This window comes from Primulina tabacum, chromosome 10 (genome assembly GCF_025594145.1).
Source record: "Primulina tabacum isolate GXHZ01 chromosome 10, ASM2559414v2, whole genome shotgun sequence".
Classification (NCBI taxonomy): Eukaryota; Viridiplantae; Streptophyta; class Magnoliopsida; order Lamiales; family Gesneriaceae; genus Primulina; species Primulina tabacum.
In genome coordinates, this window is record NC_134559.1 from 3,158,084 (window position 1) to 3,181,587 (window position 23,504).

General features: G+C 34.4%; 2 protein-coding genes, 2 long non-coding RNA genes and 1 pseudogene across 11 annotated transcripts; 2 read left to right on the forward strand and 3 right to left on the reverse strand.

Moving 5' to 3' along the window:
• Window positions 1-791: 791 nt before the first annotated feature.
• Window positions 792-4,911, reverse strand: LOC142505088 (uncharacterized). The gene is made up of 4 exons (XR_012804371.1): window positions 4,631-4,911; window positions 3,025-3,875; window positions 1,812-1,930; window positions 792-1,714 (listed from the first exon to the last, which is right to left on the reverse strand). It is a non-coding gene; the product is annotated as an uncharacterized LOC142505088 (long non-coding RNA).
• A 22-nt stretch (window positions 4,912-4,933) lies between these two features.
• LOC142505087 (GTP 3',8-cyclase, mitochondrial-like) lies at window positions 4,934-9,606 on the reverse strand (annotated as a pseudogene).
• A 1,635-nt stretch (window positions 9,607-11,241) lies between these two features.
• LOC142505581 (uncharacterized) lies at window positions 11,242-12,974 on the forward strand. 5 transcript variants are annotated; one of them, XR_012804457.1, is made up of 6 exons: window positions 11,242-11,509; window positions 11,665-11,736; window positions 11,915-11,965; window positions 12,245-12,318; window positions 12,405-12,456; window positions 12,545-12,974. It is a non-coding gene; the product is annotated as an uncharacterized LOC142505581 (long non-coding RNA). The 5 variants fall into 5 exon arrangements; XR_012804453.1 differs by having other exon boundaries at window positions 11,665-11,965; XR_012804455.1 differs by having other exon boundaries at window positions 11,915-12,318.
• A 1,452-nt stretch (window positions 12,975-14,426) lies between these two features.
• Window positions 14,427-16,580, forward strand: LOC142505294 (uncharacterized). Of its 3 annotated transcripts, none has more exons than XM_075618219.1 (2): window positions 14,427-14,701; window positions 14,990-16,580. In XM_075618219.1, exon 2 carries the CDS (start codon window positions 15,009-15,011, stop codon window positions 16,170-16,172), a length of 1,164 nt encoding a protein of 387 aa, XP_075474334.1. In that variant the 5' UTR covers window positions 14,427-14,701; window positions 14,990-15,008; the 3' UTR covers window positions 16,173-16,580. The 3 variants fall into 3 exon arrangements, with proteins under 3 accessions (XP_075474334.1, XP_075474332.1, XP_075474333.1); XM_075618217.1 differs by having other exon boundaries at window positions 14,428-14,701; window positions 14,962-16,580; XM_075618218.1 differs by having other exon boundaries at window positions 14,428-14,701; window positions 14,969-16,580.
• A 738-nt stretch (window positions 16,581-17,318) lies between these two features.
• Window positions 17,319-22,747, reverse strand: LOC142505718 (uncharacterized). 2 transcript variants are annotated; one of them, XM_075618822.1, is made up of 7 exons: window positions 22,142-22,747; window positions 20,903-20,955; window positions 20,766-20,805; window positions 20,416-20,493; window positions 19,786-19,893; window positions 18,295-18,374; window positions 17,319-17,782 (listed from the first exon to the last, which is right to left on the reverse strand). In XM_075618822.1, exons 1-7 carry the CDS (start codon window positions 22,667-22,669, stop codon window positions 17,671-17,673), a joined length of 999 nt encoding a protein of 332 aa, XP_075474937.1. In that variant the 5' UTR covers window positions 22,670-22,747; the 3' UTR covers window positions 17,319-17,670. The 2 variants fall into 2 exon arrangements, with proteins under 2 accessions (XP_075474937.1, XP_075474936.1); XM_075618821.1 differs by having other exon boundaries at window positions 19,786-19,896.
• Between the last annotated feature and the right edge of the window lie 757 nt (window positions 22,748-23,504).

A 23,504-nucleotide genomic window follows, 5' to 3' on the forward strand; every position in this document is an offset into this window, starting at 1 on the left:
TTTTTGTAAACATCTCCTCGGGGCCGGGCCCCGAAACCTTGGCTGATCATAATTGTTCAAAAATTTTTACTGGGCTGGGGTTTCACTTTTTTTTTTATTACTTAATAATGCTTTTGAAATATTTGAAATCATTATTATTTTTAATTAAAAACGGTCAGTAAATAATTGAATAGTGTGAAAATATTAAATTAAATATTATATAAAAAGTTAAAGTGTTTAAAAATTAAATATAATCATCAAAATAAACATAAAAATCAACTCGTCGTTATTTTTATTAGAATTAATAAAATCATATCATACAAGAAATTTATGAAACTCTACCTGCTCCAGGCAAGGCGTCATCATTTGGGCATCAGCAACAGAATTATTGGTTTTCGGAGGCATTCAAGATAAAATAAATAAAATTTGCAGAATATAATTATTGAGTCTCGGTTTTTTATTTGACAAAAATTTACGTGAGACAATCTCACGAGTCGTATTTTATGAGACATATCTCTTATTTAGGTTATTCATGAAAAATTATTACTTTTTATGCTAAGAGTATTACTTTTTATTGTAAATATCAGTAAGATTAACTCAGTCTCACAGATAAAGATTCGTGAGACTATTTCACAATAGATTTACTCTTCTTATTTTATTAAATGTTTAGAAGTGGGGAGGCATTTCAAGTCAACCCTACTTATTATATAAAATAAATAAAAATTGCAGAATCTACAAGGACAAACGTTAACTAGATCAGTTTTAAGACATTTATCAATGTCAACGCGAGTACAACACCGGGTTATCAACAATAAACGTGGAGACAACCAACCCCGTACTCTTTCAAATAGCCTACTTTGAATAAACTAAACGAAACTGAACGATCTAATAGTCAAAGTCGATTAAAATACGAGCAAGTTTAGGTAAATTACTATGCCTCAAGAAGATGACAGCCATGCTTTCATATTGCTCATATTCGAAAATATCATTGACTTGATGATAAACAAAAAGAAAACAACATTGACTTTTGTGGAACAGATGCTCCAAGGAGAATCAACACAATATAAATCTATTTAGGTTCATGAACATGTACAACAATGTCCCCAAGTTCTCAAGAATCACAATATCACGTCGTAGATAAAATAAAACAAGGACGACTAAGATTGAATATACAAGGAGAGAGAGAATGCCGGCTTGCTCAAAGATGAAAAAAATATATGTATCTGGTACGGATGATGGGATAAATAATTTTAAGATAAGCATTGACTAATTTAATGGTTTTCCGCAAGCAAACCGTACTGCGTGGATCATCAACATGAAGTTTTTTAATGGGTACAACATTTGAAATTTGATTAGTTGATAAGGTATTATAATCAAAAAAATATTATTTTGTGGTCATTATCGTGGATATGTACGGTTATGTAAAGCTAGACTCGTTTGCCAGAAGAAGAACGCATCTGATCATTATTGCCAAAAGGCAAAATATATTTTTCCCTTCCTTATTGTGGACTATCTTCATATCCAACTCGCCAACTCAAGTTGTTCTAAGTTCTCTAGTATAAATACACACAAATCTAGGTAATACAACTACAACACACCAGCATCTTTCTATATCCCTTCATCTCCGACCCAACCAAACTTGACTAGAAACTCAGAGGTAACATGAAGTCACACCCGTATAGCACAAGTTTAGTACCAGCTAAGTTGGCCTTGCACGACGACTCTCGTACGATCTCTAAACTCAAGTCCAAAATACGTATAATTCACATCGTTGCACCGGAGATTATAAAGACAGATGTTCACAATTTCAGAGAGCTAGTTCAGAGACTTACAGGCAAACCCGAGGAAAGAAAAGAAAGCGAGAAGCAAGTGAGTGACTTTCCATCCGTAGCATTTCCTTCAAAGACGTGCGGAAGGAAGCCAAAAAAGAACATGAAACCAGCAATTGTGCCTGCATTGCAAATTAAACATAGAATTAAGGAGAGTGAAGAAATAATTTGGGGCGATAATGCGAGTGCACTTTTGGGTTTTCTTGGAGACGTGGATGGGTTTATTCACGACGTGAATGTGTTTCCTCTGCTTCCATTCAGGTCTTCTCAGATCAATACATTTGGTGAGATTCCACTATTCTAGTTGAAAACTCATACCGTCTCTTCAGAGATACATAAGATTCTATCTTAAGTTTGTGTGCAGAAAAGGAAAGTTCAATATATTTTATTCATTCATTTTCTACTTCTTTAGAGCATGAACGGATAGTTCCATTTATGCTTAGCGATCAAGCAAAACATACTTTGGCTCTTCATTTTCTCATGTTGTGAGGTGACTGTATTTGGAATTGAACAAAGGTATTTGGTATTTGGTATTGGTGTCATTGCATAAAATTTGGAAAGGCTTTCTCGTTTTGTGACTTAACTGGGCTGCTACAAAGGACTGGGCATTGGCTGTCATTTGAGGGACCTAGAAAGCCACAGAAATCCATATCATTCTTAGTCACTATTACTTGGATCTACTGAGGATGTTCTATCTGGAAGTCTTAGATGCGGTTTATCCATAAAAAATGGAATCGGGTATTTCCCTCGGCACGTGTTTTCACCACTATAGAATTACTCCAGATGGTCCCAGAGATTGGTTTTACATGTTTGGTTCAGAACGGTATAGATTTGACCAAAAGGTCCGACAATCATCTTTAGATTCATGAAGTTTTTGCTAATTCGTATGGCATTAGTGCTAGTCGTGTGATTTATATAAACAAAGAGATCAAGTGCATACCCGGTTTTGTTTATACAGTCTTCATACCATGTACAGAATTTCAGTCATGTAAAAATAATTTTGCTCCTGAAGTACAATAACACTAATGGAAGCCTATTTTGTAATTAAGCATATTTTTCACGTCAACAGACTAAGGTAGCTTCTCTAAGCACTAGTACTTGATACAAAGAAAATAAATTTCCAGTAGCTGTATAACGTACCTATATATTCATCTCCCTTTATAAGTAATATAAATCACGAATATTCACCCAATTTATTAAATAAAAGGAAAGTTACCGTGAAAGTCTGTAACTCCCAAAATTAAGCTCCCATCGAAGCGACCTGGCAGGCTTCCCACAAAATTACGAGATCAAATTAGTTTTGTTAGTAACTAATTAGTTAGGCGAATCTTTTTAGGGTGTACCATTAATGGACTCTTTAAGATTAAGCATGCTAAGGAATAAATAGAGAAGATCTCACCTAAACCAGGTAATGAATATGGAAAAAAACAAAAGGGTAACACTTAAATGATTCGTAATTTCGTGTTAATGACAAATAAGAGCAATGAAGTAGATGTAAACTAACAATCACAGCACTTTGCATAATCTTGATGGTACAACCTTAAACACAAGAAGAAATGTCTTATACATGCAGAGCATTTGGGAGAACATAACAAAATGCATATAACACCTAGCCAAAACAGTTAATGACTTCTCCATGGATAAAAGAATTTCATAAGACTTAGATATTATTGCATTGGTCAACACATATATCCATCATGACCATCACAGCATGTAGTAAGTTCATTTTGAGTAAAAAAAATTAGGAACACCTCCTTCACAAGAGAATCACACGCATTTACAACTAGCAATTCCGGGAAAATTGGTGACTGCAGGTGTTCAAAATACAACAAACATGAAGATTAATTTACAGTGGCAACTTTGTGTCACATTCAGCCTAATCAGGCAGAGCCTCAGTAGATATTACTGAAGTGTGTCCTCATATATAGTATTTTCCTTTGTTTGCTCTCTCTTTTTACTCTCCATTCTTTATTCTCCTACTTCCCTTTTGTTTGTTAGACTTGTGATCCACCACATGGAAGAATGATTGCGGGCTACACACAATTTCATTGACATTAGATTTGTTCCCTGAAAAGAAGACGACAATTGTCAGTAAGAACATCAGGATAAGCAAAGAAATAATGTGCGTATCAGGAAATGAGAAGAACAGCCGAGAAAAAAAACTACACAATAAAATAGCAGAATCTTCAGTACCATTTATGACCCAGAAGGACATAATGTGCTTAAGTTCAAATATCACTTAAATTTAGTTTTCTTCTATCAGAGGAATGAAAAAGACTTTCTTTAATTCCACTCGAGTAAAAGGAACCATAAAGGGAAAATTTAGAAACATTCTCATATATTGCCATTTCAAAAGTATTGTGGTTGGGGGCACCATTGATTTCCTTAAATCTATAAGACTGCTATTAGACCTAAAATTTCGCACAATAAATTCTGACATAAAGAACGATCATCCACTTGAATTGAGAGAGGGTTTTGAAAACCTGTACTTCTTCTTGCAAATAAAAGAAGATGTGGAAGACAAAGAAGTGTGCTTAGTTGAGGTGTCTTGAAAATAATATTTGTACTAGCAGTTGAAACAAGAAATGAACGAAAAGAGAAATAAGCATCACTGATGAGATTGATAGAAGTAGCAATCATCAGATAGAGGTTGCAAAAGAGCCAATAAAAGCGAACATTACATTCATAATGGAGCGTCCAACAACTACTATCAATACATAAGGCAAAAAGAACATAGAAAAACCCAACAGAAATATGCCATATGTTTAGGAGAGTTGATGAGATGTCATAATTCTAGTTCAAAAGCATTCTAGTGCACGTGCCTGCTCTATGTAGCTGTCCCGTGGAGTATTTGTGCTGGCCTTACTTAAATGGATAGAGTGTCCAACATTCTGACAATCAGCCAATTATTGCAAGACAGTGAATGATATGGCCTAAATGTTCAGGGAGAATATTAACAACATTCCGTCAAATTTAAAAGGTTGGTTGAATCTGGTGGAGCATTTTCCATCGAGAAGTAAAAGTGTGGCCATCCTTTTCCGTTGAGTTGCACAAGGAAATGCAACTCTAAAAGCTCCAAAAAAATAACTCAGGACAGATTAAAACATACTTAATAATGTACAAGGGGTAGCTATCCCTAGCCACCAATATGTATCATTGGTCTATTTGGCGTCTTTCGCAAGGTCGAACATTCCAGCATGAGCTGCTTTCTTCCTCTTGACCTGGTGTTGGAACAAGGTTCAGAAATTAAAGACCACGGAGTGTGTGTTTAAACGAAAATCAATAACAAAACTCAAAATTGTAAAAGAGGGCCACAAAAATTAAAATCCCACCACCACCCTGCTTAAAAATCCGACAAGTCAGTATGGACTGGATATTGAGGTTTTGTTCTTCGAAACATTATCAAGCCAAATAGAGTTACATACCGCTGCTCCTATAATTTCCTTCAGTTCATTATCATCAACACCGTGACGCAAAGGATCCCTCAAGCTGACCTGACAGAATAAAATTCTCACGCGAATGGTATCTGTAAACTTAACTTTCACAAGAGCAGACATTAAATCTAAAAACAAAGTACCATGTCATAATGCCAAATTTTTTATGAAACATGCATTGAATCCCAAGCCAACTACTCCAGGGAATCATTTTGTTAGAGACAAACTACCATACTCCTAATCATTTGTTTCAATGATGACAGAGGAAGAACATTTGACCAATTGTCACGAAGTTATAATCCACAACAGTTTCATTTATGAAGAGAAAAAGAAACCTGTATAAACAGCTAGTTATAAGGATGATCTAATTTACAAGATATCACCATTATGATGTACAAGAATGTCTCTATAGCCAGTGAGAAGATATCACACCTCTGAGGGGCCAAAGAGGCAAACTTTAAAGTTCCCATCAGCTAGAAGTCTGAGTCTGTTACAACCAGCACAAAAATGCTCTGTCATTGATGTGATGAAAGAAACCCTACCCAGATGCCCATCGATTCTGAAGTTCTTGGCTGTTTCTGTGGGATCATCCTGAATCCTTTGAAGTCCTGTAAATTTTTTAACCTGCTTGGTGATATTGAGCCATTTAATGAATGCTCAAGGAATTTTAAAAGTTAAAAAAAGGACCTGTAGGTTTGCACCTTACCAGTATATCCAACATTTCAGAGTAAGGCACGAGTTTCTTCACATTCCATACATTCCCATCGAAAGGCATGAACTCAATGAACCGCACATTGATTGGCTTCTCACGCGTCAGTTCAACAAAATCACAAATTTCATCGTCATTGAATCCGCGCATAACAACACAGTTTACCTGAAATACAATACATATAAAGATATGCATGTGGATGGTGTGGCTGAAGATCTTGAGAGCAGAAAAGTTCTAACTAATAATGCTAGATAATTGGTTTAGTAGCTCGCAAATTAAAAAAGAAGAAACAAAGCCAAAGTAATTATATATTGAGAATGCCACAAAACATACTTTGACCGGATTATATCCTGATTCTATAGCAGCATCAATTGATTTCATTACTCTGTCATGGCCTTTACGTCTAGTCATGAATTCAAACTTGGCAGGAACCAACGTGTCTAAACTTATATTCAGCAAGCTAAGTCCACATTCTCTTAATCTTGGAAGTTTATTTGCCAGGATAATTCCATTGGTGGTCATTGCCAAAGTTTTTAATCCATTTAGACTTGACAACTCTAAGCAAATTTTTTCAATATCTTTCCTGATGGTTGGCTCCCCACCAGTCAGGCGAATTTTCGTAACCCCAGAACTGACAAACAGATCAGCGAGACGTATGATTTCATTCTGAGAGATAAGTCGGGTACTAGGAGTAAGTTCCAGACCTTCAGCAGGCATACAGTACTGGCATCGCAAATTACAGCGTTCTGTCAAGGAGATCCTTAAATAAGTATGCAGCCTCCCAAACGAATCAACCAACATATTCGATGCAGGATTATCTTTCTGTACATCTGAGGCTTGTTTTTCACATAGAGTAGCATATAACTTTGGCACAGTGTCATTTATACAACCACTTCTCAGAACCGGACCATTACCGCTTTTATTTAGAATGCGAGAGATGATAGAACAGCTATCCTGTAAATTGCATTGAATGTAATTAACTCAATTGGCAGAGAATAAATGATAACAAGGTATATGTTGACAGAAACATAAGAACTGATCCTATAAAAGTGCTACCGAAGAATGGTAATAGGAAATCAGATGGTAAAGATGATTCCATGTTTTTATATTATAACAGCAACATTAGTTTCACTCACCAAAAGTCAGAGAGAAAAATCTGAGAACCTTAATTTCATATAAACACAAGTAATTCCAAACATGATTACACGAATTACTAAAATTTCTTCACAATTAGCTTCATCAAAGCACAATACCTTCTTTCATGAAGCATTGATGCTCAGTTAGAAAATGACAACTTGAAGAATTGATAACTTGCGGTACTAAAAAAAATTACTTTTCATATTCAATTTTTTTTAATAAGAAACAATATTTTATTAAATGCTTAAAAGCTTTTAATTAAAATAAGCAGACTAGGATCCACTCACGATAAAAGGCTACACAAGACCCTCTCCATATCAACAATACAGAAAATATCAATATCTCAATAGATCTGACTGAAACTCTGCACGAGCGCTCATGTCTCCATTGTCGTAAAAAATTATTCTATTTCTCTCTAGCTACACAGTCTAATATACACCATGAACCACAACTTTTCAAAAAATTATGCTTATTTCCGAAAAATTCACGACAAAAGGCTACCCAATACCTTATCCATATCAACAATACACAAAAGTTCAATCTCTCAATAAATCTGAGAATGAGACATTCTGAAACACTCTACATGAGATCCAATCCAAGTAGATATTTTAATCTTGATATATTCTCAGCACTCTCCACTCGTGTCTTCGATGTAAAAAATTATTCTATTTCCCTCTAGCCACACAGACCGAGATATGTCATGAACCACCATTTTCCAAAACATTATGTCCCTCTTGCCAAGAAGTTGTCCAAGATCCGTAGCAAATAAATTTTGTGTTGATTTTGGCACCACCCAAACCAATAAGCTTTTCATATTCAGTTATTGGGATTAATATCAGATATAACTAAAGCAGTGATTATAAATTGAGTGAAACAATTGTTTTGCATAAAACCCCTTGTAGTTATTAAAGGTGCACAAATTCTCCAAAGCTTAGGTGAAAGACACGAAGTGAGGGCCGAGGGGCACATGCTTTATGGAAGAGACAGAATAAGACATGGTATTGTAAATTTTGTTGCATAAAGACCCAAGCTTGTAAGAGGGTTGCTTAAAGAGCACCTTGACACTTTAAGGCATCACACAACAGGTGGTAGATTAAAGGGATGCCTATAGGCAAGTGAGTCCATTATCTGTTACTATTATTAAGAATCTCTATAATATGGACAAAAAATGGAGTTTTGGTGAGTTTTTGGTTTTTTTTCCTTTTTATCATTCATTTCAAATTGCGGAATAGCATCTCGTTAACTTTTACAATCATGGTATGACTAGTCGAATATAAATCAAATTAATTATAAAAAAATTGTACAATTACGCAACACGTACGCCAATGTACTAGTTTATAACTATACATACAATCACGTAACGCGTACGCCAATGTACTAGTTTATAACTATACATGAAGCCCTCAAACCCCACTGCACCCCCTCCAAAACGTGAATAATTATTTTTTTGAGAGAAGGAGAAAAACGAAGTGGAGAGATACAAGCATTCCTTCAATATCAATATTGAAAATTTGAAAGCACATAAAAATTTGAAAGAAGTCAATACATGGAATGCAAAACAATACAGAAAAACTAAAACACCAAGATGTGAACTATAATTGACTGTCACTGGCCAACTGATGAGCTGATATGCAGTTAATTTTCCATGCAAAAGATGTACCCATTGCCTTCTCGAACCAAAACAGTGACGTATTTTTTACTAATACCATGCAAGATGATGATAGGAAAAAAAAAAGAAAAGGCAAAACAATAACGTTGATGAAATTTGGCAAACACCACTATAAAGACTCCAGGTGTGAGGAACTGCGTGTAATGCAGAAATACGACCCCACAACTAGAAATTAGAAGCAAGGTATTCCTAGACTTCCTATTAGCAGCGTAAATGCAGCCTATCTATACGTGTAACAGTTCATAAGAAGCAGGAGAATGACTTGGATGATTAACTTCAGAATTGCCAGTAAGAACCGGTCAATTTAGACTCTTGTCTTCCAATTTTTAAAATTTGTACCAGTCATACCAGGCAAGAAACAGTATTTCAACCACAAAAAAGAATTAATGAATAAAAAATAAAGATCAAATAAATAAATTGATCACATTCATAAAGACAATGACCATTTACCAATTATCATCATCACAAGAACTCGTAAAAAAAAAACCTTTTTTCCAGCATCAAAACCAGCCATAAACCAAACAATAACTGTCGAAAAATTTTGAAAAAAAATAGAAGGAAAGAATAACCCACGGAGCTGAAAATTCTAAAACCCGAATTCCATTCAGCAAAAAAAAGAAGGAAAGAATAACCCACGGAGCTGAAAATTCTAAAACCCGAATTCCATTCAGCAATCTTGGCGATGTAGGGCCGCATATCGAATGCAAAATATGAACATTCCAGTTGCGATCCGTCGGTGTTTGTCCGAAAAATGAAGGAGATCAGATTAGGATGAAGTATGACACCCTCAGCCGGCCCTGTCTCCCTACACGCGTACAAGACAAATTTGTCGCAGGGGAGAATCTCGGGTGTAAAACTTTATTTTTTATTTGTTTATGATTATAAATAATTGATAAATAATTTAATTTAATAGATAATAATGGCAGTAAATAATATATGTAAAACAAATAAAAATTAAAATATTTTTTAATAAGAATTGAAGTAAAAAGTCTAGAGATATTCAAACTAGACTTTTATATACTCCATAAAATTTTAGTGGTATTCAATGTAAACTTTTGTAGAATTTTAAAAAGTCATGTGATATTCAAACTTGACTTTTAAAAACTCTACAAAAGTCTATAGGTATTCAAAATGTCAATAGACTTTTAATGACTATATGGAATTCTATTAAGTACAAGAATTATAGTTTAAGGTACAACAATAAAATCTCAACAAAAGTCTTTGATTCAACCTAAAGATTTGGATGCACATTTAATTGAGAAATCTCCCAAATTCAATACAAACTTTCATTCTTTTCTCATCTATTTATTTTTCTTTTTATTTGTATTTTTTAAAAACATAATTAAAATTTAATTTTTTAATTAATTATTATATAACATTTTATTTTTAATTATTTTCTTTAATTTTAGTTAATCTATATATTAAATTATTGTATAAACAAATTCATACCGATACTATACCAAAATTTTCGGTATACCAAAACAAAAAACCTTACATTTTAAAAAAATTTATAATTTATTGTTTTAAAATATTATATATTTTAAAATTTTTGTATATTTTTCCGGTATTTCGGTATATACCAAAACTTTCAAATTGGATATCGTTACCGTACCGAAAAATTCGGTATTGTTACCGTACCGTATCGAGATCTTCGGTATACTTAAAATTCGGTAAATTCAATATTTTTTTGTTATGGTAATCTCGGTATACCGAAAATTCGGTATTTTTTCTCACCACTAACAAAGTTTGTATTGACATGTGCTATATTACACAATTTTCTTTGAAAGAAGTGTCAATTTGATGAATTTCAAATTGAACTAGATAATGAAGCTCAATTGTTCATCAGCACAAGTTTATGAAGGCGACGACTTTGATCAGTTATTTAATACTCTAAAACAACAACGAGCAAATGCTAATGCATGGAGGGATATCATAGTCAATGGAATGTAGAACGATGTTGATCAAATTGTCAGTAATGATTATATTTTTTTTATAAAAGACTACTCATTATTTTGAGTGTTCTTTTAATAAAATTTTATTATGAACTTATAAAAATATTATTCATTAATATGTTGAATTGACATAAAGAATTGAAATTTTGATTTCAATAAATTGGATAGTTCATTTGTCGTTTTTCACAAATTAAATTGATTTAACTTTCAAGTAAGTAAAATTCATTTACATTCATAAATAAAAATAATAATTTAAAATTGAAGAGGTTATCTATGTCCAATAATTATTTTAAAAAAATTAATAAACAATTATAAACTATAAAATTCACATAATTCAATGAAAAAGTTTACAAAAGTCTATAAAAATCTTGAAAAAAAGTCAGAGTCTATGAAATTTGTTTTACAATTCTATGAGATTCCATAAAAGTCAATAAAAATCTATAACTCACAAAAGTCTATCATTTAAAAAAAATCATTAAAAATCTTTGAAATTATAGAATGAATACACCCCCTAGATGTCTGGAAGGAGTTTGGTCGCCACGTGTGAGCCATTTGATCGAATGCTGACAACGCTGTTTTTTTTAACGGAATTATCGATTCATTCACAAATCATTAGATCTCTGCATTTCCTACCCCGTAAATATTTCTCAATCTGATTATTGATTTGATTGATTCATCTAGTGAATACTTACTGTCGATTTTGCTGTAAGACTCCTTGTGAATTTGGCTTCATACTTCATTTCATCGATTTCCTTCTTGATCTGCTGAAAATTCTAGTGAAACTAGTGTTTAGAACAAACGTAAGGCTGAGCTTTATGCTGGCTTGTATATTTGTATTTAGGAAAAGAAAAGATTTGATCTTTTCTTCTGATTGTGTGTGTCTTATTGATATATTTGTGGGTGTGAGTTAGAGTGGTTATATTTTGATTTTTTCCGGATAAATTTTGTGGTGCAGTGATTTTGTTTCTATTGGAAGATGGTGTTCTATAGGAGCGTTTCTCTATTATCCAAGCTGCGGCCGCGTGCTGTGAGTATTTTCTAACCGTTGGAGAGTCGGACTGAATCTGATGGGCAAGTTTATGTGTTTGGAGAAGATGGTTTCAAAAATTGGTTACTGTTTTATCCTCGGGGCATTGATGTAGTAATATTTTTTTTCTGGGGTGTCTGTCTAATTTCTGACTTTATTTTCTTCTTTTCCCTTTCAGGTTTCAAATCTTTATGAAGTTGTGCCACCTATTCTGTTGGAACTAGGCAAGGCAAGAGAGGATTGTTTATATGGAAAATAATTGTTTGGAAAAAGTCGAAAGAATTCGGTGATTGGGTATTTATTTGTTTTAAAAACGAAGGTTTGATATGTAATTCAAAAAATTGGAGGAAACAGAAAAAGGAAGAGACCCAACATATTCATAAAAAAGAACATATGGGAGAAAAATCCCAGCCGAACGACCCATTCTGGTCTGATGACCTTTATTATCATCCTTCTTTGTTCAACGGCTTCAACCTGAAGATTTTTTTCTTGGATCTGACTTTTGTAGGTGAAAAACCCTTGGCCAAATGTAGATGCTCATAGTGGAGTGTTGCTCAATCACTAAAGTCTAACAGAAGTAAGGTATAAAAGCTATTAATGTCTCGTCTTTCCAAAGATGATAAGAAAAATGATACGAGCTTTGTCATTTTGTTCAATATTGTAAACAGATACTATACTGTTCTCTTCTGTGTGTCAAGGTCTATTGGCATTTGTTCTCAGGTTTGTCCTCTTCCTTCTGACAGTATTCTTCTTGCCAAACTTGTCGGAGTTCCCTGAACTTCTTTTTACCATGTTTTTGTTCATTTAGCTAATATGGGACCGTGCTCTTGGATTCGCACTGGAGAGGCCAAAAAGTGTCACAATGGAGTGGCTTGAAAATTATTGCATGAAAGCAGTTTGAACTTCGAATTCCAAAGCATAGATACGATAGTTTTAACTATTTTCTTGATAATAATTGCTTCAGAAAAGCATGGAGTGCAAAATGAGCAGTCTCATGGTATTCCCAAATTATAAATACTGGTAACTTGGGAGTGTTTTTGTAAAGGTAACTGAAATGAGGGTTTTTGTAGCTCTAAGCATACTGGCTCACACACTTGATGCTCAGAAAGTAACAGTCGAGGCTAATTATGAGTGAATAAATGCTGCGGCTCAAAATTTCATTCAAAAAAAAAAAAGTTGGCCCGTAAATTCAACAATGGAATCATATAGTGCAAGTTTGTTAAGGACATGACTTTATTTATGCTTTCAATTTTTACAAATAAATTGGTAGAGAAATATAAAATGTAACTATTGTATTTTTCTTCACATAGTATTTTGATCGAAAAAGAAATAATATTTCTCCTAAAAATTTCATTTTAATTGAAATTGTCGTTGCTTTTTCTTTCTGTTACTTCGAAAGTAGCTGAACTTGTTAGTTGACATTGTTTCTCCCACTCAAGAGCAAGAATGAAGCAGGAATTAAAGTAAAAGAGAGGTGGGGTCCTATATTTGCATAAAAAACTAATCCCCCAGAGGAATCAAAAATGGCAAAAACCAGTGACACTGCTCGAGGGCCTCCATTCCTCACTATTTTGGCAGGTTTTATAGTGTTCTATGGCATATTTTGGATCCTTGGATCCATTGTTATGTGGCTTTTTGGCTTCATAGTTCGTCCACCTTATTGAAACGGGATTGTTTTTCCACTCGTATTTGTAATTAATCCTACGTTTGGTTTGTTGGGTGAATGTAGGATTATTAAATATTCATCCTAATCCCTACATCGGAGACGCAATTTCTTGATAAGTCATCACACCAGGTGTTACATACCAAACGCCTACCAATCGGGAGAATGTGAAGTAAATAGATTAAATTGTGGAAAACAGATGGTTATTAGCGGAAAATTAAAGAAAATCATTTCATAAACGAGCTTAAATGGCCTAATTCAGTCTCATCGTTAGTTAATTAATGGAGCTACCAAAAGGCAAGAGGGACCATTAGTTTACTGTCCGTTTTAAAGAACATCAAGGCCCAAGAGCGCTCGGTGGAAACATGAACACCAAATACATCGGTACTATTTTATTAAGCTTGAGACATTTAGAGTAACTAACTTTGATGTCATGATCTGTTTTAATAATTATATATATTAATAAAATGTTAAAATTTTAATGCAACTTATATGTAATGTTAAAATTTTAATGCAACTTATATGTAGTTCAACGGATAGAGTTATTGTTTCTTAGAGTTTAAGTTATAGATTCAATTATTATTGAGCTCATTTTTTTATTCTTTTATTTTTTAATTTATATATCAAAATTACAGTGGAGTCCCTCATTATTTTTTCTAATTATATTTTGATCCTCATTTAAATATAAATCAAATAAATTATAAAAAAATATTATACAAGCACACAACGCGTGCGTCGGTATACTAATTTTAATGGTAAATATTGAGGCCTTTCAAAACACTTGTTTGTCATGTTATACTCTATCAGAGCATGGAAGTAGTTGGACATAAATTATTTTATTTTGTGGTGATACAAAAGATCACGCATTCTCTCATCAAAATAAAATATTAATAGATACATTTTTATCGCAACAATAGAGAAAATTCAAATGGATATATGGTTAATGTATTTATTAAGAAGAAAATTATAAATTTTATAGAGAGATTTAAAATTTTGAAGATTATGAAATATGGGATACCGCCAGTTGTAATTGCTCGCTAAAGTCGCGTTTGTGCAGATTCATAAGAACACGCGTATGGTCTCTCGGCTCACCGTCGACTTTCTTGTTTTAACCCTTTGGCGCCGCACTTCTTCTCTCCTCACACTCTCAGTGAGTCTCCCGAATAATCCATAATTCTGCCGTTTTATTCTCTTTAAATACATGAATTGGGAATCCCACTTGTTAAATAAATAGTGGATGGAAGAAAAATCGAAGAAAAAAGGGACAATGGAGATTCATTACAGATGAGGAGGCAAATCCAGGTTCAAAACGTCATCTCTTGCTTTTCTAGATTTTTCGTGCTAATTTGATCTCCCAAATATGGCGTTAGAGTATTTAAAAGTTTCTTCTTTTTTCAAGTAATGGGTTTTCGGAACCTCTATATTTGTTAATCAAAGGTTGAATTTTTAGCTTTTTTTATATAGATTAGATAGAAAAAGTCTTTGGTTTTTGAGAATCAGTTCTCGAGTAAAAGAATTAGTTACTGTGTTTTTATTTATTTTTTTATTTAATTCTTGTTTAGGTTGAAGTGGGTTTTTTGAATCTCGAAGTTTCCTGCTTTTTCGTGAGATGGGCGATGATAATTTGATTGGGGAGAATTTGATGGATCTTGATTTAAATCAAGAACCTGTGGATCCACCAGTGGGTTCGGTTGAAAGATTTGGTTTCTTGTTGCATGAGTTGGAAACTGCTCATGGTAGGATAGAGCAGAGAATTCGACAGCTCGAGGCTGTCACTGCTCGAGCAAGGCAACGCCAGAGGTGGCGACAAGCTCGAAATATCATGGAAACTGATCATTCTTCGGGTGAATTGATGGTTGATTTGAATGGGGAGACACTTGTTCTTGACGGAAGTGGTAACCTGGGTAGTCTAGAAGGGACTATTGGGAGAGGGGAAGGCTATAAAAGGGATAATTCTCGTTTGGTGGCGAAGGCATTGGAGATGAATTTGGAGGTCAAGAAGGTTGATAAGGAAGGTGGGAGCTTTTACGATTGTAATATATGCCTGGATCTAGCAAAGGAGCCTGTCCTAACTTGTTGTGGTCACTTGTTTTGTTGGATGTGTTTTTATCAGGTATCATACATTGATTCGACTTCGAAAGAATGCCCTGTTTGTAAGGGAGAGGTATCGGATAGCACAGTAATTCCAATTTATGGAAATGATAGTAATGAGCATGTATCTGAATTTGAATCTGGCTTGAAGATACCTCCAAGACCTAGAGCTCGTAGAGTTGAGAGTGTTAGGCAACAACGCCTAATCCGTGGTCTGTCCAATCTTCCTGTTTCTGAAGCATTGAGGCGTATTAGGATCAGTCTTGGTGCTATGGGCGATCAGGCTCACCAGCAGGTTGGTGGTGCTGTTCCCATTTTTGACTCAGGCTCTCAGGAGGCGCAAACTGCTGAACCAGGTGGAACCCGGCGCGAGAGGATCCAGCAAGTTTCCAGAGTATTAACAGAAAGTGCTGCATCACTTTCTTCTCTTTCATCTGCTTTGAGTAATGCAGAAAGGTTAGTTGAAGACTTGGAGACTGTTATTAACAATAGGTTTTTACGAAGTGAAGCACGGGCATCATCAGTTGCAGTTGGAAATCCATTTACTCGTAATGTTCCTTTGGTGCACTCTGAACATCATCCTCCGGATTCAAGTGTAGAGACCAACTCTACTTTACCTGTCGTTCCACCCTCCGAAGTTTCCGGTTCTCTAGGTGCACACCATGTCGAGGAGAAATGGTGATGAGGTTGGTCTGCAGGTGGCCCCTTCATCATCTTCTTCTCCTTATTCTTCCCGGAGAAGAAGCATTATGTCACGGCTTAATGAAATGGATAGTCGCGATTTACGCGAAACTAGAAGGAGAAGGTTGAACTGAGGCATTTCAATTCATAATTGACTGAGCTGGTGATTCGTTATTTCCATGTGGACCTTTGTTTCATTATAACTTCTCTTACGAACCCCTTGTTTGTTTCATATCACCAATTTGGTGGCTTTTATATAACATGCTGCGTTTTACAAATTATTGTCAGTACTTTTCTTCGGTCATGTGTACATCTGTATCATTTGTGATATATGCCCAGCTTTCACACGACTACTGTTTTCGCGGAACAACTGGCTGAGATGCAATTGTACATTTATGTTTCCTCTCAATCTCTCTCTTTTAATTAATATCACATTTATTATTCTGCTGTCAAATTTAATTGTATAAATGTTTTGATATAAAAACATATTCGACGGTTCAAAATAGAACTTTAAAATTGATCAAATTGACAAACTAATTCAATTTGAAATTAGAATGGACTCCGATGCGATATGCCATCTTATTACACATCTAGAAATTAAAATAATTTTTTTTTAAAAAAAAGAAATATGTATATCTGTCTCATATATTGCATGTCCAATATATTTTAGTCATCCTAAAATTTCTCAATACACTGAAAATAATAATTAAAAATGAAAAACAAATATATTTATTTTATCTTTCTCCTTCATATTTCTTATTTTCTTTTTCATATTCTAAACAAAAACTCAAACTTTTACGAGTTAAAAAACTGATTGTCAATCAGTAAGTAAATTAATTATATATGATAATTTAACAAACATAATTTGAAACGATAATTTACATTTGAGACTTGACAATATTTATAGGAGAGGGGATACGAAATCAAAATGACAAAATTAAGAAGTATGCAACTTATGGGATGAAGGTTGATGAGAGTGGGGGGATGTTACTCTCAAATTAAAGAAGCATGGATTCACCACTTAACTTGTTTCTAACACTTCCTTCAAACGATGTTATCGATCGGTAAAGAAGAAGGATCGATAAAGTCACACCTAATGAATTTCGTTAGTAACTATTTCATAATATCTAATGGCATAAGAAAAAGATTAACCTAAATTACATGGAATTCGCTTAATATCTTTTTAAACCTTTTCAAACTGTTTCCACAAATCGATATGTGAGAAACTATTATAACATTTGCCCATGTTCGACATTCCAACCATCTAAATGCATTTTTTTGGTATTCTAATCATCACAATACAAATAAGAAAACACACACCCAAAGACAAAAAAATACCCTTAAATTAGCTCTGTCACCGTCCAAAGCACCAGTGTCGCTGAGCAAACCACCAGTCTTCATCTTTCCCACATCTTCAAGGTAACACGTGAGATGAATGCGAACACATCGTGAGATTTTATGCAAATATGTAAGACAGATCCTAAGGAGAATGGGGTCTTTCAATTTGATGGACCAGAATCATTTTTGAAAGGTTGTTCACCCATTGGGGGTAAAAGAAGACCAAGTCTGGTTTTATATCTGGAAATTCGTCTAAGTCTTTCATCTTTTAATCTGCATAGCAAATGTCAATAGGGTCGTCTTGTATCAGAATGTGTGAGCTACCAAAAACATAGTGAAGTTGAATGTTTTCATATGATAATCAACTAAATAAAAAAAATGTGTTTGGCAAGAGTCATTTTTTTATTTGACTTTGCCTATGGATTATATCAAGAACCTTCTTATTCCCCCAAAACAACTGAAGCAAAACTAGTGGTGGCACAAGTTAATTTTTCCCAGAAAATTTGCAACATGTTTCAAACAAAAGCACCAATCAATAATACACACAATGAATATTCCAGACTCTGAATCCCCGAGCAGCAAGCTCATCACCAGTGCAGAATCTTGAACTCTTATGCAGTAATAAAAACAGCCACATACTTGTATTCTCAAGATGAAAACAAGAACATGCCAGAGCTAGTAAAGCCTCAACAATGCTGTTGCAAAGCAACAAAGATATTTCTCCATTCCGAAAGCCCATTTGTGCATGTGAACATTAATTACTTTATTAAAAAAAAACAGTTTACCGTGAACGAACTCTCTTAGCGCGTTTGACGTGTCTCTGCAACAGCTCATCCATAGACAAATGCTCAACAGATTCCTCATCCTGAAATTAAAGGACATAATTTCTTACCTTTTTATTGCACAACGTGTTGCAGTCGGATACAAAAGTGAATACATCTGTAGGTGTATTGTGCGGGTGGAAATGAAATTTTGAGAATCCAGGACAAGAGTGCTTTAAATTTCAAGAGCATATTTCCTCCGATTAGTTAAACCATATAACATGGTGTAAAGTTTAACACATACAGTTTGGAATCTTGAAAAAACAAAAAATGTGGTTTCCCATTCAACATAGAATGTGAGCAGGGCCAGTAGGCATATGATTGTCGGCATGGACCATGCAATTCATGAATTATTTATTTTCAGAACGTGAATTGCAGTTCACTTGCAGTTAACAGCCTGAACTAGGATAGAGTTATTGAATAAGGATTAGAGGTGCAAGGCCTGGCAAACTACCATTGCATCATCGACTACTATGAAGACATCACAATACGAATTCAGGGGATTGATGAAACACGTTACGAAATTACGATAAATGATTAAACCAGACAAATATCACTAGGACAACCACAGGGCTTTCTAAAGAGCTTCAGCTACATCTAGAGCTTAAAATCATTTTAATATTTTAATCGCAAAAAGTAAAAACATAATTTGTTTTTTGTATATATTTATGTGTATAATATCATTCCCTATATAAAATATTTTTAATTATTATAGATAAAACTAGTGAACCTATTCATGAGCTCGAATTCACAAGCTAAACTCATGATATAAACTTACAATCATGTCAATATAAAACTTGTGTGCCAGACAGCTCTTGAGCATCAAGCCTGTTTAAGTTGTACTCGTTTAAGAAGTTTTCATACAATTAAAATAAACCATAGATCAATTTCCTTAGGTTGTATTTCAATACACCATTAATTAATGACTTGAATCCATTGTCATGAACAAGAAACAAATAAAATTATAAGTCTTTCAAATCCTTCTATCCAAATGCTGCCTCACAACCAACATACAAAAATTTTCCAAAACATTTTTAAATGATGATGATGACGATGAAACTATGTTCACCAAAATAACAAAAAAATAGTTCCACAGAACATAAAAATGAGAAATTGATATCTAAGGTGCATGCAATAAACCATCAAATAATTATTTGTATACATTGTCTGAACCAAAAACAAGTTAGATTAGAACTTTAAGGATTTCAGATCCATGAATTTGAAAAGTATCCAAGCAAGTTGAGTGGATTTCCAAAGATGATTTGAAATCCTAGTCTTTCAAATATTTTTATCCAAACCCCGCCACAAGTTGCCAATGTAAAAAAATTTCCAAAACAATTTTAATTGAATAAATATGAAGCTATTTTAACAAAATAACAAAAAAAGAGGTTCTAAAAAACACAAAAATGAGAAATTGATATCTAAAGTACAATAACATCAAATTCAAGTACCAACCTCATCCCCCTCTTCTTTGTTTCCTTCCTTTTTCCCTGGAGAATCGAAAACTAGTGCAGCAGCAGGCAAAGGTCTGGGAAGAGACTTGACAGCATCCACATACTGAGGCTGCTATCCAAGTGGAAAATCAGATTAAAGAATACATATAAAAATAATGAACTCACGGTTACTAAAGACATCTTCACATTCTTATCAAAGATGTTCAAAATGTAAAAGATGGAGGAAAAGTGCACTCAGAAAGCGAAAAAAAAAAACCATCGTAATTTCACCAGATACACATAGAAAAAGGTATGGGTAAAAAATTCATATCATAGAAGGTTTGAGAAATCTTCAATCTGAAGACAACATCTACTTAAAAATATTTTCTTAAACTGTGGTATATTGAGGAAAAAAATTATGAAGAAGTCGCTCAGATTTTTTTTCATTTCCTAGCAGTACTCGACTTACTATTCTTAAACTCCATGATGTATTTTTGGCCCACGATAAGGGCAACAACTTAATCAATCTGGGGATGTGATGTTTTGTTGTTTTATGTCTGTGCCAGTTATTGATGTGAACCACGGATTAAAGAAGAAAGCATAAAAACTATAAGCATGAGAATTGAATTGGAGAGTGTTTCCCCGAGCATGCCTGAGTTTCTTCAGGAAAACCATTCCTCAACCAAGATCGGCAGAGGGAATAAAGAGAAGCATTATCAGATATTCGGACCTGCAAACAAGGTTCACCAAAAAAAAATGAAAATTTTAGGCAACTAGTAAAACAAGTCGTCAGTTATTGTCTATGACTACAAATTCGTCTGAATTTTAAAAATACTTCTTCTGATATTTGATTGCTGTCTATGACTAACAAAAACCAAATTTCTGTGTCTCAGAAATAATTAAATAGATGACATTTGAAAATTTAGATTTTAGACATATTTACATATGTATGCTGAAAACCACACATCCAGAATTGCATATTCAAAGTGATGACAATTTTACCTTTCGGTCTCGGATAACTGCTAAAGTATCATCCTTACTTCTGTCCAGAAAATTTTAAAAAAAAAAAGAATTTAAAAAGGATAGGGAAAGTGGCAGGAACTAAAAACATTTGAAAGCAAAATGAAATAAGAATTCACCTTGGGTCTGTGTGATTGTGCCTATCAGATACTGAAACTGGAGGAAGACCTACCTAATTAGTCACAGAAAATAACTAAATAAAAATAATTAAGATAAGTTCACCATAGAAAAATGCATGCTTGAGATACTCCATGTCTCCACCCGACTGAACTTTCCAGTAAAAACTTTTTTTTGGATGTTCTCTTTCAGAAGTTCAGAGAGTGAAACAAAATCTTGGAAGAAAATGCAAACCTGTAGCAACTTTTATATACATATATATGTGTTCAATACAATATCTCACGCATGTATATATTGGAAAGAGATCGCAAATTGGAACAGTGAACAAGTGCAGCCTATTATAAAGGAATAAAGCCTATATCACTGAAGGCTCAAGAGCAATCAAGGAACACAACTTATGGAATTGACACAAATTCTGAAAAATCAGATTTCAGCCACCGTGCCTTGTGCACAAACGAATCATTGTTCCTTTGAATGTTTTGGTAACATGATTATAAGCACTACTCCAAATACATGTTCACGACATTAACTGAAACTCGGCTTTTCCTCTTACTAATGATAGTATAAAACAGCAACACACACCTTAGGCACAAGTGAACAAATAAAAAAGATTTGATGCATAAGATTTCATCTCCATAGTCTATTTCTTTCAGATGTTTAACTCCTCAGGAAAGTTTAAAATTTTAAACATTGTGATGCTGAACAATCTCTCTGTCGAGATTTAAAAATAGTGGGGAATGGTGGTACCAAGGTGATGTGGAAAAAGGTTCGTGAAGACATTGCGTATACATTTACAGCTTCAAGTGGAGAAGTGAAGGCTCTAAAAGATCCAGGCACCAGGTCATCAAACTAGTATCACATTGAGATGTGAATAAGTCATTCAGAGAGGATAGGAAAGAAATGGAGGGTGTAACTTAAAGTTCCAAAATAACAGGAGTCAATTAGTGATCACTACATTGTTCTTCCAAGTTCCATCAACACATCCTACAATCTGCATACAATATTCGTTACATTTCATTTCCGTTTCAATCTTCTCTTTTCTGAACAAAAACCAAATGAAACATTAGCAGCTTTCATCTTCAAAGATATCCCAGATAATGCATCCACCCACGGGAGAACATCCCCTCAAAATTAAAATGAAAAAAATCTGACCCAAAAGGAACCAAGCAGCTAGCCATCCATTGCAACGGAAAAAAATTCAAATTTTACAGGTAATATTATATAAATGAAACATGAAGAACCTTTGGTTGATGAGAAATTGAGACAGGAATTCCTTTGACGACGCCGGGAATTACCCCTCCACCCGTCCCACCAGCCGGTTCAGCGGCGGCGACAGCAACAGAACCAGGAGCAGATCCTAGGTGTGTGTGGGGCAAGTAGGTCGGTCTAACGAAACCCATATTTCCTTGACCCGAATCCCCATAAGGGAACACCAATGGCGGTCTCGAAACTGGTCGAGATGCAGGCATTGTTACAGGTCTATGGAGAAAGCCACGTCCAGAGGAAGCGACAGGATACAGAAGCTGCGAAGGGTCGTGCGGATGAGGGGGTCGGGGGGCTAATTGTGCGTAATTGGGGTTGGGATTGGAGGGGAGCCTGGTTGAAGACGTGTAAAAGAGGAGAGGGTTCGAGGGTCTCGGTGGATTTTGAAAAAGGGGCCGAGCCGTAGTGGTGGAGGTTGAGGTGGTGGTGGTGGTGGTGGTGGCATCCGCAGTGGTTGTGGGGGTGGGAGGCGGGTCTGGTGGCGGAGGAGCGGCTGAGAGCGCCATAGGTTGCGGTGGCGCGAGATCGTGTATTGGTTTTAGAGTGGGTTTGAGTTTTTGAACTAAAACACTGGGTTGGTTTTAAATTTAAGGCGCTGAACATATATACCTCTGTTTTTGCAACTTTGGATTTTATTTTATTTTATTTTTACGGAGTAAAAATACCAATTTTATATGATCAGATCTAAAAATTAAGTGTTTTGTTATAAATAAAAATTAGAATATTCAACTATTATAATCCATTTACATATCATAATCCATTTGTATTCTCTACTTTATATGTGGTAGTAAGTTCAGTCTGGATCTTGCTTTTGGGCTAACTATTTGATATCTTGTTCGCGGCCTTGTACTATATTGGTTTATTTATCCGATTTGATCCGTCAATATGACATCAAACTAAATTTACATATATTTGTGGTATTTCAACCAACTGTTTTCGAATATTAACAAAAAATTATCGGCAAAAACTTGTGTGAGACGGTCTCACGGATCGTATTTTGTGAGACGGATCTCTTATTTGGGTTATCCATGAAAAAATATTACTTTTAATGCTAAGAGTATTATTACTTTTTATTGTGAATATCGGTAGGATTGGCATGTCTCACAGATAAAGATTCGTGAGATCGTCTCACAATAGACCTACTCAAAACTATGTCTATTCAGAAAATCGTTGTATACCTTTCAAAAACTAATTTTTCCAAAAAACCAAAATTTACATAATATTGGAAAATAATATTTAAAATGTGTGTATTGAATATTTGAATGTTGAAAATAAGAGTTGTAAATATTGAAAATTAGTGTGTGATGATGTAGGTAATGATGCGAAGAATTATAGAAAATA

Bases quoted from the DNA above. Each gene is read 5' to 3' on its own strand.
- LOC142505718 (XM_075618821.1), bottom strand. From the start codon at position 22,669: ATGGCGCTCTCAGCCGCTCCTCCGCCACCAGACCCGCCTCCCACCCCC. The intron at 20,806-20,902 runs GTGAATTCTTAT...TTTTCTGGACAG, and splicing joins CACAATCACACAGACCCAAG to AAGTAAGGATGATACTTTAG. The intron at 19,897-20,415 runs GCATGCTCGGGG...CCACTTGGATAG, and splicing joins GTTTTCCTGAAGAAACTCAG to CAGCCTCAGTATGTGGATGC.
- LOC142505294 (XM_075618219.1), top strand. From the start codon at position 15,009: ATGGGCGATGATAATTTGATTGGGGAGAATTTGATGGATCTTGATTTA.